The 14,399-nt window shown below is 33.1% G+C and overlaps 1 protein-coding gene and 1 non-coding gene across 2 annotated transcripts; both read left to right on the top strand.

The window, feature by feature from the left end:
- The first annotated feature begins 2,722 nt into the window (after positions 1-2,722).
- On the top strand, positions 2,723-2,796 carry TRNAN-GUU (transfer RNA asparagine (anticodon GUU)). The gene has a single exon. It is a non-coding gene; the product is annotated as a tRNA-Asn (tRNA).
- A 5,596-nt stretch (positions 2,797-8,392) lies between these two features.
- On the top strand, positions 8,393-13,717 carry LOC132181047 (2-alkenal reductase (NADP(+)-dependent)). The gene is made up of 6 exons (XM_059594090.2): positions 8,393-8,756; positions 10,088-10,271; positions 10,376-10,542; positions 12,759-12,841; positions 13,025-13,151; positions 13,283-13,717. The coding sequence occupies exons 1-6, from the start codon at positions 8,502-8,504 to the stop codon at positions 13,535-13,537; spliced, it is 1,071 nt and encodes a 356-aa protein (XP_059450073.1). The 5' UTR covers positions 8,393-8,501; the 3' UTR covers positions 13,538-13,717.
- Positions 13,718-14,399: the final 682 nt, after the last annotated feature.

Raw genomic sequence — 14,399 nt, 5'->3', positions numbered from 1 at the left:
AAGTATACAAGCCGACATGACAAGCTCAATCTACCATTGTTTTTTTTTTTTTTTTCCCCTTTTTATTTAAGATTAATCTAAGAGTGGATTAAGTATGCCACATCAATGGACTATATCTGAAAAAATGCTAGGAGAATACAAAATAGCATTTATCATATTTTATTAGCACTACTTACATCCAACAATAAGACTCCTAATATATCGAAGTACAAGAGAAATCAGCTTCTAATTCAAACATTCCAAGAGATTATCTTAGTTGGAATTCAAATGTAACATGATAAGGCATTTCAAATGCAGTGTGTATTCTACTTGTAACCACCTTTACTTGACAAGTATTAACTCTATTAAACTGAAATACTTGAGAGCAATTAAAACATGATCTTCAATGGATTTCTGAAATACTTGAGACCAATTAAAACAAGATCTTCAATGGATTTCTAATCTTAAGAGGACTCTAACACATGCCTTGCTAGGCATTCTTATCCTATTAAACATTTTTCTTAGTGTGTACCTGAGAATATGCATGCTTCCTGGTAAAATTGTGGGGATCAATGTGAGAAACAACAAGGTGGGGTCTCAATCAATATGGATATTTATGGTTTTAAAAAACGCAGCTAAGCGTTTTTTAAAAAGAATCGTAGTTTAATCTTTACAATCGAGTATAAAAAAAATGTACCCTCTTGCTAAACACATATTTTTTACATTATTTAACTTTTGATATGCCAAATCGCAGTGTCAAACACAATCTATGTATATTCATAGATGATAGATATAACATGCAAGGGATTCATTGGGCTTCTACTCATCAATCTCAACATTCACAGACCACCCTCGTTCACACAAACAGAGAGAAAATTGAGTGCATTGATGTGAAGATTGGTGAGTTGGTTGGGAGAAAGTAATGTCAATCTCCATACTCACAAACACAGTTAAAACAGATGAGTACCCCACAGAGAGAGAGAGAGAGGGAGAGAGGAGATGAGTACCTTGATGTGAAGAACGGTGAGGCCCAGAGAATTGTGAGCAGTGTGGGAGCTTGGGAAAAGTAATGAGAAAAATGCAAGCATAGGGGGGAGTTGGTGGGGTTTAAGTGGAAGGATGGTGCTCACTTTTCACTGCCTTCCAACCTGGCTTGCCTTTTACTCCTGTAAGCTGACGTGTATCTGTGCTGTTTTCATACCATCTTGGGCTCCAATTTCTCTCCCTTTCCACCTTGTAAGTTGTAAGGTAGCCATTTATGGTACTTTTTTTTTCCCCTTTTATTATTACTTTTTAAATTTTGTTTTCTTGCATTTAAGAGCATTCTCATCTCTTCATTTCTCAGTAATTTTAAAGGACTTACTTGTATCTTACTAAAAATAATGTGATTATTAAAATCACTATTCGATCAAAATTCAATAATGATCAATCACAAGCCCAATTGTGATTTTAATAACCACATCATTCTTAGTATAACACAAGTAAGTCACCTAAAATTACTCTCATTTTAGTTATTACAAAAAAATAAATAAAATAAATAATCTACTTTTGTTAATCATTTAGATTATTTAAAGTAGCCTCGCCGAATTTATTATCCAAAATAACTAAAACAATCACGTTTCTTTAATTTAATTATTTACTTTTAATTATTTAGCTATCCTTATTCATTATTTCATTTAAAGCATTATTTTTTAAATATTTCTTTATTCTTTCTCTAATATTTATACTTTTTAATATTTGTTTTTTCTTTAGGGTTACATTTTTGAAAAGTTTGTCTTATCTTAATGGTCATATTTTAACAAAATTCGTATTTTCCTAAGTCATATTTGTCAAAAAATATGTCTATTCCCAACCAAAGTTTTAAATATAAATAAGACCATTTCCTCTTCAATTTTCATCCATCTCTACCAAAGTTTATTTTCCATTTCATTCATCCAATTGAAGAGAAATGAGCAAAATGGAGTATGTGAGGAAATAGTTTTTTTTTTTTTTTTTTTAAAAAAAAGGAGAGAAATTTTATTGATTTTTTATTCTCTTGTGAGTGAATAGTGCACATCAAAGTTGTTGAGCACCTTGACTCACCAAATCAAAATCAGCAATTTGGTGAGGCTAATGGATAAGGTTGGTTTTTTATTTATTTATTTTATTTTTTTTGCATTTTGCCTCAATTTTTATTATTTTATTTGAATATTATTTCCTAAAAAAATTGAGAAAAGAGATAATTATATAAAATTTGGCTAGTAGAATGAGAAGAGCAATGTTGAAAATTACATTTTTATCCCACATTTTATCTCGTAACGTTGATGTGGCAATCATAATCAATAATTGGATTAATCTTTGTTAGAAATTCAAGAGTTAATTAAGATTGCTAGTGTGACACTAGTAATCTTAATTAAGTTAATGTCACAGATTTTGTTAGTGTGACACTGACTTAAAAATGACACGTGTCATAATTTTATTGGCTCTAACGCATCACATTATCGGCATAACAGTGATCTCTGAGTTCATTTTGAAATCACTTAAAACTAATTGGTTACTAGGTAAATCATATGTGCTGATTTTATAATTTTCCCTAAGTTTGGCTAGCAAAATAAAAATGCTTTATACGGTATTTATTTAAAATTTTATAAAAAACGATTAGGCCTAATTGCCTAAACGCGAAAATCTCTGCCAGTTAATATTAGCGAAGGAAGGTTGTGTTTTATAGGCATAAGTAAGATGCTTTCGCTGATAGGACATCTAAGCTGGAATAGCTCAGTTGGCTAGAGCGTGTGGCTGTTAACCACAAGGTCGGAGGTTCAAGCCCTCCTTCTAGCGTTTATTCTTTTCTTATTTTCTGCCACCTCAATAATATGAGAAGCCATGTACGCAGAGGACCATATAGAAGTTAAACCCTTTTTTTTTTTTTTTTGAAAGGAAATAATTTTATAAAAAATATGTTGACCGCATAAGTCATAAGTGTTTTACCATAGCATATGCATTCATAGGAATAAAATCTCATAAGAGTTATGAGCCATATTACAGTGTAATAATTCTTAATTGACTAGCGGTCACGCTTCATGAAACCAGGGTCATTAGTTTGAATTTTTCGCTTCCCTTATGTAGACATGTTAAAAAAAAAGTTTTATATTCAAGACTTTCTATATTCTTCTAAACATTTAATTCAGATTGATGTGGAGCACATTGGAGACAGATTTTCCATCTTTCTAGTAATTGAAATTGACATTGCCATATTGGAGAAAGTTAGACATGTTGGACTTTCATAAATGTGAAAATGTGAAAGTAAACAAGTGGACATTCCAAGAATTTATACAAGTTGAACAATTTATGATGTTGGGGGCTTAATTATTAACTTTCATGGAAAGTCTATTCTTTATGAATGTGAATTGTACACATAGAAGAAATAGAATGACTATATGTTGTTCGCAAGGGGTAGCTTAATCGGCTGAAGATTATGCTTCATGAAGCGGGAGTTACTAGTTTGAATCCCCTCCCCTCGTCTTGTGTGGACATGTCAAAAAAAAAAAAAAAAAAAAATGACTATATGTTTAGACTCAATAAATTACCATTTTCATGTGTGAGATTTTTTAAGGCCCTAATATTGTAAAATTATTTTCTTGACCATAATTGAGGGCATTAATTAGATATTATTTATGAACTTCTTACCATATTAGAGTTTTAAAACGTTTTACCAACATGGAAAGAACCTATATTGTACAATTATTAATTGGAATTTGGAGGCCTTAATTCGAAGCTATTTATTAAATTTTTACCATGTTGGAGCCTTTAACTTTTATTGTACAATTACCTTAATGGTTAATTGTGGGCCTTATGTTTTTATACTGGAATTATACAATCATTTGGGTATTAGGCCTTGAAGATTGTTTTGGTTAGTATGAACTTTAGCTTGAATGATTAAAGTTATCAAATACATAAGAACACTGGTTCGGTCTAACAACTCTGTTCTGAAACAGGACACCAAACAATGATCTATTCCTTAACAAGATGAGTGCAAATTTATTTTGTCTCTTTCAAATTGTTACTGTTAAAAAAAAAAAAAAAAAAAAATTGTTCCTGTGAATTGAAGCAATGCATATATTCAGAAGATTTCTTACCCCTTTTATCTCTGTCCAGATCCATATCAAACAAACAAGAGGGCAACTTTAATATACATGCCCATCTCAGTACTAAATATCTTAAAACACAAGTTAAACTTCATAAAGAAACATCTTTTCTTTGTTGTAGTTGAATGCATAATCATATCCAAATTCCTTCTTTATCAGCTTTACCAAACCACAAGTAACAGAACAACATATGCATAAAGTAAAGATACGATATGCATATCAATTTTGACTGTGGGTGTCCCAATTGCGAGGTAAGTATCTCAAATCTTGTTCTTTTCTCTCCCTCTCTTACCATTCTTCAACCTCTTGGCTTTGGAAAGGCTTTCTTATATCCCAAAGCCTTATTGCCCAAGGAGCATGCCATAAAATCCACTCTTCATCCCCTTTGTCCATTTGGAATGCTCATTGGATTCCTTCACTTCCCTCTTTTATTCCCTCCTCAAAAAATCTAGTCACGTCTCCCACTCCATGCTCTCTGTCCGGGATCTTTTTTCCTTAGATTCCTCTTAGAATCTTCCCCTTCTGAACTCCCTTTTTGAGACCTTCAGTGTTAGAGAAATTCTAAAAATAAAAATTGGTCATTTCACTTTTTCTGATTTCCTTTGGACCCTTTCCTCAAATGGCATTTTCTCTTCCAAATCAGCTTTTAATCTTATCAATAGCTCTAGGACAGTTTCGGCCATCTCTCCTTTAGAGCCAAAATCATGGAAACTCTTATGGAAGTTGCAACTTAATAATAGGTTGAAACTCTTTTTGTGGAAAATAGCTTGGGATATAGTCCCTTCAAAAGCTCGTCTAAACATCTTTCTCAATATTCCTACTTCTGACTTGCTTTGCCCTCTATGCAATTCAGATGTGGACTCCCTGCCTCACTTATTCTTTAGTTGCATTTTTGCTAGGGTTGCCTGGAGGTCATCCTTTTGGCCTCTTGTTTCTCAAAATTGGTACAACCTCTCTTTATCTAGTTGGATCAAGGGCATCCTCTCCCCTCATCTCTCTTTTGGTATTCTCTCTACTGATGCTCACTTTTTCCAAATTTTTTATGCTGTTCTTTGTGATCTTCTTTGGTTTAACAGGAATAAAGCTCATCACGATGGTATTATCCCTGATATCATGGGATTAGCAAACTTTATCAAAAAGACAACTCTGGAGCATTTTTTAGCTTGGAAGGCCGGGTCTCAGCCAGTTAAAGGGAAATGGTCTCCTCCTCCTACTAGATCCTTTAAAATTAATTTTGACACAGCTATCAGGGATAACTTCTTAGCCCAATTTGCTGTTTGCTGAGACTCCAACGAGTGCACCATCAAGGTTGTCTCACAAATTAATCCTGCATGTGATCCAAACTATGGAAAGGCTCTTGCAGCATGCCTTGCTTCAACTTTAGCATCCTCTCTACAACTTCAACATTTCATTTTTGAAGGGGACTCCCTTGTGGTCATCTTTGCTCTTCAACATCTAGCCATTGTTCAAGATTGGAAGTTTGCTAACGTCATTGTAGATTCCATCTCTTTCATCCCAGCCTCCTCCACTTGGGAGGCTCAAAAAATACACAAAAGTGCCAACTTTTTCGCTTCCCATGTAGCGTATTGGGCCGTGGCCAGAGCTCATTCTGACTGCATTCCCACTTACTTTCTTCCCCCATCATCTCTCCCCATTTGAAGTGGCAAAGATCCACCTCCCCCTTAATTTCAATTTTCAATTTCCTTGTAGTTTGTTGGTTTATCTAGTTTTTATTGAAAGTCCGTTTACAAAAAAAAGAAAAGAAAGTAAAGATGCGATATATGGTAGTGAAAATCATTTTTATCTAATGATAATTTTAACTGTCACATCAAGGAAGGAGTGGTTGATAGTAAATTCTCTTAGTAATAATCCATTTGTTATTCTCTTAGAAAGCAAAATTTGACAAGAAATTTACCTTGGGATGTGGGATTTTTAGAGTTATTTTCTTTGGCCCAAAACCCAAAAGGAGTTGAATGTCCAATGTACTTTTGAGGCATAGATTAGGCCATGATATTCTGCCAAATTGTATTTAAGCCCATGGAAAGGAAACAGATGCATAGGGTCCACATAGTGGAAAATTATGGGGGAGGTAGGTTTTGGATATAAATATACTTCTCAAAAGTCCATGTCTACCAAATTTTAACCTCCTCTCTCCTTCCCACATCACTCCATAAACACCCCACCAAAGATGAAGGCAGATCCAGTGTGGGTTTGTTGTTCACATGTCCTTATCTTGATCCTTTGGTTGGCAGAAAGGTAAGAGAGAAAATCCCACCTAAATTTTTACTTTAAAAAGTTTGTATTGTCATGTATTTATTAGAATTTTTTCTTAAACATCATGCTGTTTGTATTCGTGAGTCGTGACGACTATATGCCGTCGCAACAATTTTTAAATTATTAGTGACTCATCGCTATTAAATTGGTTGCTAAAAACCAAAATTCTTGTAGTATTTTTATCACAATCTCAAACACGCTCCAAATATTGTTTGATGTGAATTTGGGATACAATTCCTTGCAATTTTGTAGAAAAAGTTGTTGGAGTTGTGAGAGAATCCCTGGTACGAAGTAGAAAAGTCTTACTTGTAGATCTCAGCAATTCAATCTGACAACAAATATAAAAGAATCTTATGATGTTAATATAGCATCAACAAAGACCAAATTGTCATATTAACAATGTCATTCATTAATATAATATAGTTAGGCTCCAAACTATTAACTTAAATTTTTTTATTATATTGTGGTCTTATTTAAGTATTTTCAAAGATATTAATTTCTCAAACAAAACGTTTATATCTTATTCCTATATTATTATTTTTTTTAATAGAAAAAATACTTCTCTATTTCTAACTCGATTAAAAAATTAAAAAAGCATAAGGGGATTTGGGAATGTCCTTCTTAGATTCCTCCAAAACTGATATGGTTTTAAAATTATTATCGAATTTGCGATAAATTATTATTAAATTTTGATTAAATAATAATTTTAAAAATGAGATTAATTTTAAAAGAACATAAAAAAAAAGAAAACATGAAAGTGACATTTAACGTTAATCATGATACCTTAGAAATCCCCTCAAATCTATCTATTGCCCATTTCTTGCAAGCACATCCACATGTGAGTAGGTGTATAACTTCCACCCGTTCTTTCTAATCAGGTCCACCATGGTACTCCATCTAATGGATATGATTAATTTTTTTTTTTTTCCCCAAAGCATATACTGGATACAGTAATTTGTTATGGTTACCTTAAATTAGTGTTCTACCTAATCTTTGATAGTTGGTGTACTGGTACATGTTGGGAAAATTACAAGAGATGGAACCTAAACATGTGACATTTTTGTCTTTCTTGGTGATGCATCGATGGACACTTGCTCAGTAACCATTATACTTTAAATTATGATAATGTCTTGACCGGGTCTTGATGGTGACTCAGTGAAGTCCTAGCGAGGTCTCGGTAATGTTTCAGTTGGATCTGTCGATCTGAAAATGAAATGTCCAAACTAAAAAAAAAAATGATTTAAAGTTTTCAAAAATGAAAGCCATTTTACAGAAATTAAATAAGCTTTTTCGGTCAAACCGAAAACATTTTTTGTTGACTATTATTTTCCGTCGCACCAAACACTCAAAAACTCATAAAATGCAAAAACAAAGAAAGCCTTAAATTTTAGAGAAGGTGATTGCAAAAGCAATGATAATTAAGAGAATTATGTGAAGTTTTTCTTTCTATGAGCAAGGGTTTGTAATAGAGAGTCTCCTACCTGAATCTTAGTAATTCGATAGTAAATATGAGAGAGCCTTTATGAGGTTAACCTACTTAAATAAGGGTTGAACGGCCTAAAAATTACTCAAACAGATGAGTTCTATAAAGACTTTTTCACATTTACTATTAGAATTACAGGCAATCTCAACAACAAAACTGTTAAAAATCCCAAACACTGTTTGGCAACCCCTTTCCCTCTTCCCCCAACACTATTCACGCTTTTTTTTCTCAAAAAAATTAACATCAAAATATTCTTACTTTTTTTATTTTTTATATCACATTATTCACTTTTTACTACTATTTAAATAAAAGAATTATTACAAAATAAAACTTTTTAACTTTTATATACTAAAATTCTTACTCTTTTTTTCTTTTCTTTTTTTTCCACGTAAATTCACGTCACAATAGAATAAAAAAAGAAAAAAAGAAAAAGAAGAAGGTTTGTCAAACACTTGGATTCTTCTCTACCAAAAAAGAAACCCCCCTCTCACCTCTCCTTCTGTTCAATCAACTTTTTATTTTGTTGGGGACCCAGGACGACCTTGGTTGGTATGTCATCATTTCAGTTACATCACCCACCTCTTAAAGCAAAGGGCATCCACTAGTCTCTTCAGCTCCAACACACACAGAAGGCAGAGAAAATGGGTGGAGCTGGAAATGAAGAGAAAGCAGTGGTAGAGAACAGGGAATGGTACTTGGCGGCCTACGCACCAGAAGGTGTTCCAACCTCCGATCATCTCAAACTCCGTACTGTCCCTCTTTCGCTCGCCGTTGATTCCATCCCCGACCGCCATGTCGTCGTCCAGAACCTACTCATCTCCGTTGACCCGTATCAACGTACCAGACTCACTGGTCTTGACGAAGGCCTTTACTTTCCTCAGTTCAAACTGAATGAGGTATTTTAAACAATTATAATATAATTCTCTTCAGATTTTCACCAATTATTCATTTTTTATTTTTTATTTTTATAACATTACTAAGTTTTTCACCAATTATTAGCAAGTATGCTACTACGGATCCGGCTCCCCTAGAATTCTAGTTTCTGAAATTTTATATTCAAACCATCTATTTTCATCCAAAGTCATTATCCAGCCATGTATTCCAATACTACAAAAATAATAATAAATTTTTAATGATATTAATAATTATTATTATTTTATTATTTTATTAGTAATGAGACACGTGGCAAGATAATAACTCTTGAATAAAAATGAATAGCTTAGATCTGAAATTTCAGAAACTAGAATTCCCTTAAGAATTTCAGGAATGCGAATCCTGATACTACTTGCTAAGTGAGATAAAAAACTGCTAAAAAAAAAATTGAATAAAATCAGATATAATTAGTCTTGTTTGTTAATATTTTTTAATTTTTAAAATAAATTTATTAACAAACACCGGAACGACAACCACAACAATAATTTGAGCTTCCCTAGTAAAAAATTCTCTTTTACCGCCTTCAATAAAAATTTGATACATTAGATAAAAACACCAAATTCAATAGAAATAAAAATACCGTATTTTGAATTCAAATCAATTATACGAACCTTTTCATTCGTTCCAGCTAAACACCTACAACCTACTACTACCAAACCTCCCACTCATCTTTGACCACTCAACACTGAAGTTTACAAAACCAACTAAGTCGATAGATCTGGTGGTGGTTTTATTAATGTGTAATTTGTCGAGAGAAAAAATATATATTATTTTTGAGTATTTGAAGTCGAAGTGCCTTATTCAAATTAGAGAGCGAAAAATACTTGGTTTACACCGAGACCCAATTGCAGTATTTTTACTTTTATACCATGTCATGATTATTTTTTTTCAAACTAAAAATAAAAAACACCCAAAAACACATAAATTACCTTACACTAACTTGTAAACGTTAACCTAAAAATTCAAATTTATAGATTTTAGTAGTGTGATTTTGTTTTATGATACTTTTTCTCTTCAAAACAAAACCATTAGTGTACAACCCAAACACAAAATATTAATTATTTTTATATCATATATATTTTTTAAATAATAATCTAAAAAACATTAAAAAAAAGTCAATTATTATCTATAAAATAACGTGGGTTTTAGAATATATGATTAGGCTGAAAATGACATACTGTTTCTTAAATTGAGAATATCTATCTTCTTTTCTTAATTAAATAACTATTTCTCACCCTAATTTTTTATTAAGATTCTATTTAAGAAAAGGCTTGTATATGTTAAAAAATTGCAGGCGATAACTGCATTTAGTGTTGGAAGGGTAATTCGGTCAAAAGACAGTAATTATAAGGAGGGTGATCTTGTCCTTAATCCTTTCTCTCCGGTTGCTGAGCATTATGTGGTTCCAGCCGAGTTGCTCATACGGAAGGTTGATCCTTCATCTGGGGTTCCGCTGCCAGATTTTCTCAGTTCTCTTGGTAATATTTTCTTTCTGGGATTTCTTTTTCGGGGTTTTTTCTTGGAATTATTTATTTAAGCTTAAATTTTTATCCTTTAAAGTTATTTGTTTTATGTATTACAGGGGTACCAGGTTTTGCAGCGTGGGTGGGGATAGAGGTGCTGGGAGACCTAAAGCCAGGGTCAAATGTGTTTATTTCAGCGGCGGCTGGAGCCGTCGGAATGTATGCCGGACAATTGGCTAAGCTCAAAGGTTGCCGGGTCATCGGAAGCACCGGTTCGGATGAGAAGGTATGTGATGCAAACCATGAATGTTTATGGTAAATGTAATATCTTTCCGGTGCTTCAAACTTTCGGATTATTTTTAAAAATGTATGTGAAGATTGTATGCTCTAAAAATATATATTAATTTAATAGTGTGGATTAAAAAAATTTCCTCCGGAATTGTTGGAAATCTTTGTCCAACAAAATTTAGGTGGGATTTTCTCTATCACTTCTCTTGAAAACTAAGAAACTTTGCAACCTTTTTGCCAACCAAATGATCGAGATAAGGAAAGGACATGTGAACCAAACAAATCGTTCTGTATCTGCCTTTGGTGGTGGGTCTGCTGGGAACCACACCATTATTGGAGTGTTATGTAGTGATGTTGAAAGGAGGAGTAGGACTGGCCAACGGATTGAGATCCCCTCCAATTACTCAAAATTGGAGATTCTCATGTTACGAAATTGTGGCCTTTCATTTTAAATCCAATGATCTATAAAATCATTTAAACCTCGGTAAAACAAAAGCCAAAATAAAAATTTAATGCCGCGGTTATACAAAAGCAGCTGAAATTTTATAGACCATTGAATTTAAAATAAAGGGCCACAATTTCGTAACATGAGAATCTCCAATTTTGAGTAATTGGAGGGGATCTCAAACCCTGGCGAAATGGGGACCCAATTCAAATTCTGCTAAGAAGTTGTCCTTTTTCTTGGTCAGGCTAAAAGTCATTTAGCAATGACTATTGGTAGTGGTAGGCCCAGTGAAGAGACTTTTGAAAAGTATTATATGCAAGACCTACCTCCCCCACAATTTCCACCATGTAGATTGTGGGCCTATGCATCTGTGTCCTCTCCATGGGCTTAAATACAATTTGGCCTAATCTATGCCTCAAAAGTACATTGGACATTCAACTCCTTTTGGGTTTTGGGCCGAAGAAAAGAACTCTTAAAATCCCACATGCCAAGGTAAATTTCTTGTCAATAATTTGTCAAATTTTTGCTTTCTATCATCGAGCTCAAGTTATATAAAAAATTTGGAAAAAGCACAGATACATCAATATTTAGCTTTCCTTCTAGTTTAAAAGGATATTGCTGCAGCATCTAGTTAATTAGGTTTTAGGCCTGTCTAATACGAAGGTTAGAGGCCATAGGAAACATGGAGTTTTAGTGCCACCCATAGCAACCACTTCAGTTGAAAGCAAGTACTGAACTTCTCATATCACACAGTAGTTATTCAAATTATTATTCCTAGATATATGACTACCATATCCAAATTAGGGAACAAGAGGGACACTCTTGTTTATGCCAGATTATGAAATTACTTGTTCCATTCAAGTACTTTACTAGTTTAAGTTAGTATAATTAGGTTCTGTGTCCAAGTAGCCAAATTTGAGTAGAGCTTAGAAACACTGCTTTGATCTGTATATATGTGGAAGAAAGATTGTTAAAACCATAGAATATAAAGAAGGTATTTGTATTTTTATTGTAGAATGTGTCCCATACATTTTCTTGGTTGTCATGGTGAAATATGGTAAAAAAATAAATAGAATTCACTGAACATGAACTAGAAAAAAAAAAAATTCGATTGAAGTTTGGAATCAACCATCTCGACAATGTCCGAATCTAGGAAATCTAGAAAAGCTGCTAGCATAATCTAATAGTGTCGAACACGACAAATTGTCGAAGCCACAAAAAATTGGTTAACAGTGCAACTAATTTCAATCATTTTTATTGTTTTTTTCTTTTTGAAGTAACTTTTGTTTGAGTTCCCTATATTGGATCTATTATGTTTTATTGTATTTGCAAATATTCTTGATGTTCAATATTTCATATTTTCGGCCTATATTATGAAGAACTCATGCATTATGCTCCAACTTCCAAAATATACATGAACTTGTTATTGCTTGCTAAGTTTAGCCATACCATCATCAGACTTGTGATCCAGCAATGCGTAAGAAACAAAATACATGGATTATTGCTAATGAAGAGCTACTAAGAAAGAAAAAGGACAGTGGAAACACTGGGGTAAAAAAAGGAAAGTGACATACAATTTGGAAACTAGTGGTGATCGTTGGTTTAGAGGTTGGAACTGGTGGCATGTTTAAATCCCAGATTGATGAAATTCTGGTAGTATTAGAGATCAAAGGGTAAATCACACTGCATACCTTTTCTTTTAATTACTTTATGGATCAGATGTTCTTACCAATTTCTTATGTTGACTTTATGTTATTTGTGATTCTTAGGTAAAGCTCATAAAGGAGGAATTTGGATATGATGATGCATTTAACTACAACAAAGAAACGGATTTAGATGCTGCTTTAAGCAAGTAATTACTTTTTTCACATTTTCTTCCTTCTATAATTGATATAATATATAAAGAAGTTGAGAGATGTTTCTCTATGAAGTTTAACTCGCGTTAAGATATCTTTTTATAAATAAACTAGTGGTATAATTATAACAAGCATATCATCTTGTGAAGGACCCATAATTATGTATCTTAATGTTATAGGTATTTCCCTGATGGCATCGATGTTTATTTGGACAATGTTGGTGGTAAGATGCTTGAGGCTGTCCTCAACCATGTTAACGTGCGTGCACGGATCCCGGTCTGTGGCATGATATCTCAATATAAGAAGGTGAATCATATGGCTACAACACCATTGATGTCATCATATTCCTTTAAATGCTTACATATACACCCACTTGCATCGTTTAGTACTGAGATGGCCATGTATATTAAAGATGCCCTCTTGTTTGTTTGATGCAGATCTGGACAGAGAGAGAAGGGGTAAGAAATCTTCTGAATATAGTAGGTAAGGAGGTAAGGATGGAAGGGTTTTTGGTGGGATCATATTTGGATCGTTTCGGGGATTTTACAAAGCAAATGCAGAGCCTCATAATAGAAGGCAAGATTAGTTCCAAGTTCAAAATCTACCATGGAATTGAGAGTTTCTTGGAGAGCTTAGGCTCTCTCTTCACAAGCTCCAATGTTGGAAAAGTTATAATTGAAGTTAATCCATAATTTGAAAATTTGTTCGTGCCCTTCTGGTTTGAAGAGCCAAATGCTGTTGCAATAATATTTGTTGGATTTCTGAGCCATGTCAACTGGTTTATATATGTAAAGTATATATATATATTCTTATTGGAATGATGCAGCCCTTATTTTATACTTTAATTCAGTGAACATGCACTGCTTCTATCATAGTTTGGTGTCCTGATTCTGAATATAGTTGCTCTGCTCAAACCATTGTTCTTATGTATTGATAACTTCTGTTTTTGAATTTCTAATTTGTAGAATATGACACTTTCCATTGAGAATCATTTAAGTTAAAGAAAGCAATATCCATATGTGTGTGCTTTCCATATTAGGTTTGATTTATTTTCCATATTAAAGTATGTGCATTTAGGATTTGATTGATTACCATTCTTCTATTCTCTCTACTTACCACAGTTTTTCCAAATTTGGTCATAAAGGGTAGCTCTCATTGGTGAATGTAGGCCTCTTAAGGTCAATCCACCCCATATTTTCTATGTTCTCTCTCTGCTTTCTCTTTCCTACTATTTTATATTCTACATAAATTTCTAGAGGGGGAACTCAAAAAGAATGATAAGCAATCATTATTAATAAAGAAAAATATATATATATATATATTTTTAAAAAAACATTAGATGCATAAATGATTTGTTTGTATTTTTGTTGGAGGTGGGTGTGTAATATATTTGCTTCTTGTTAGTGGTTACCTATACAAAGTTCAATGATGCATGACTCAATTTATGATGACTAAAGAGGTAGGGAAAAGAGCATAGATTGAGCAGAGTGCATATGCATGATTCTAGAGTTAGACAAAAGACATTGAGATGGTCACATGATTAAGAGCATTCTT

Source organism: Corylus avellana, chromosome 5 (assembly GCF_965113065.1).
Source record: "Corylus avellana chromosome 5, dhCorAvel1.hap1.2, whole genome shotgun sequence".
Lineage (NCBI taxonomy): Eukaryota > Viridiplantae > Streptophyta > Magnoliopsida > Fagales > Betulaceae > Corylus > Corylus avellana.
This window is presented reverse-complemented; position numbering and strand designations above follow the sequence as displayed.

Excerpts from the sequence above, each read along its gene's own strand:
- LOC132181047 (XM_059594090.2), top strand. The coding sequence starts at position 8,502 with ATGGGTGGAGCTGGAAATGAAGAGAAAGCAGTGGTAGAGAACAGGGAA. Across the intron at positions 12,842-13,024 it reads TTAGATGCTGCTTTAAGCAA|GTATTTCCCTGATGGCATCG; the intron begins GTAATTACTTTT and ends TTAATGTTATAG. Across the intron at positions 13,152-13,282 it reads TGATATCTCAATATAAGAAG|ATCTGGACAGAGAGAGAAGG; the intron begins GTGAATCATATG and ends TGTTTGATGCAG.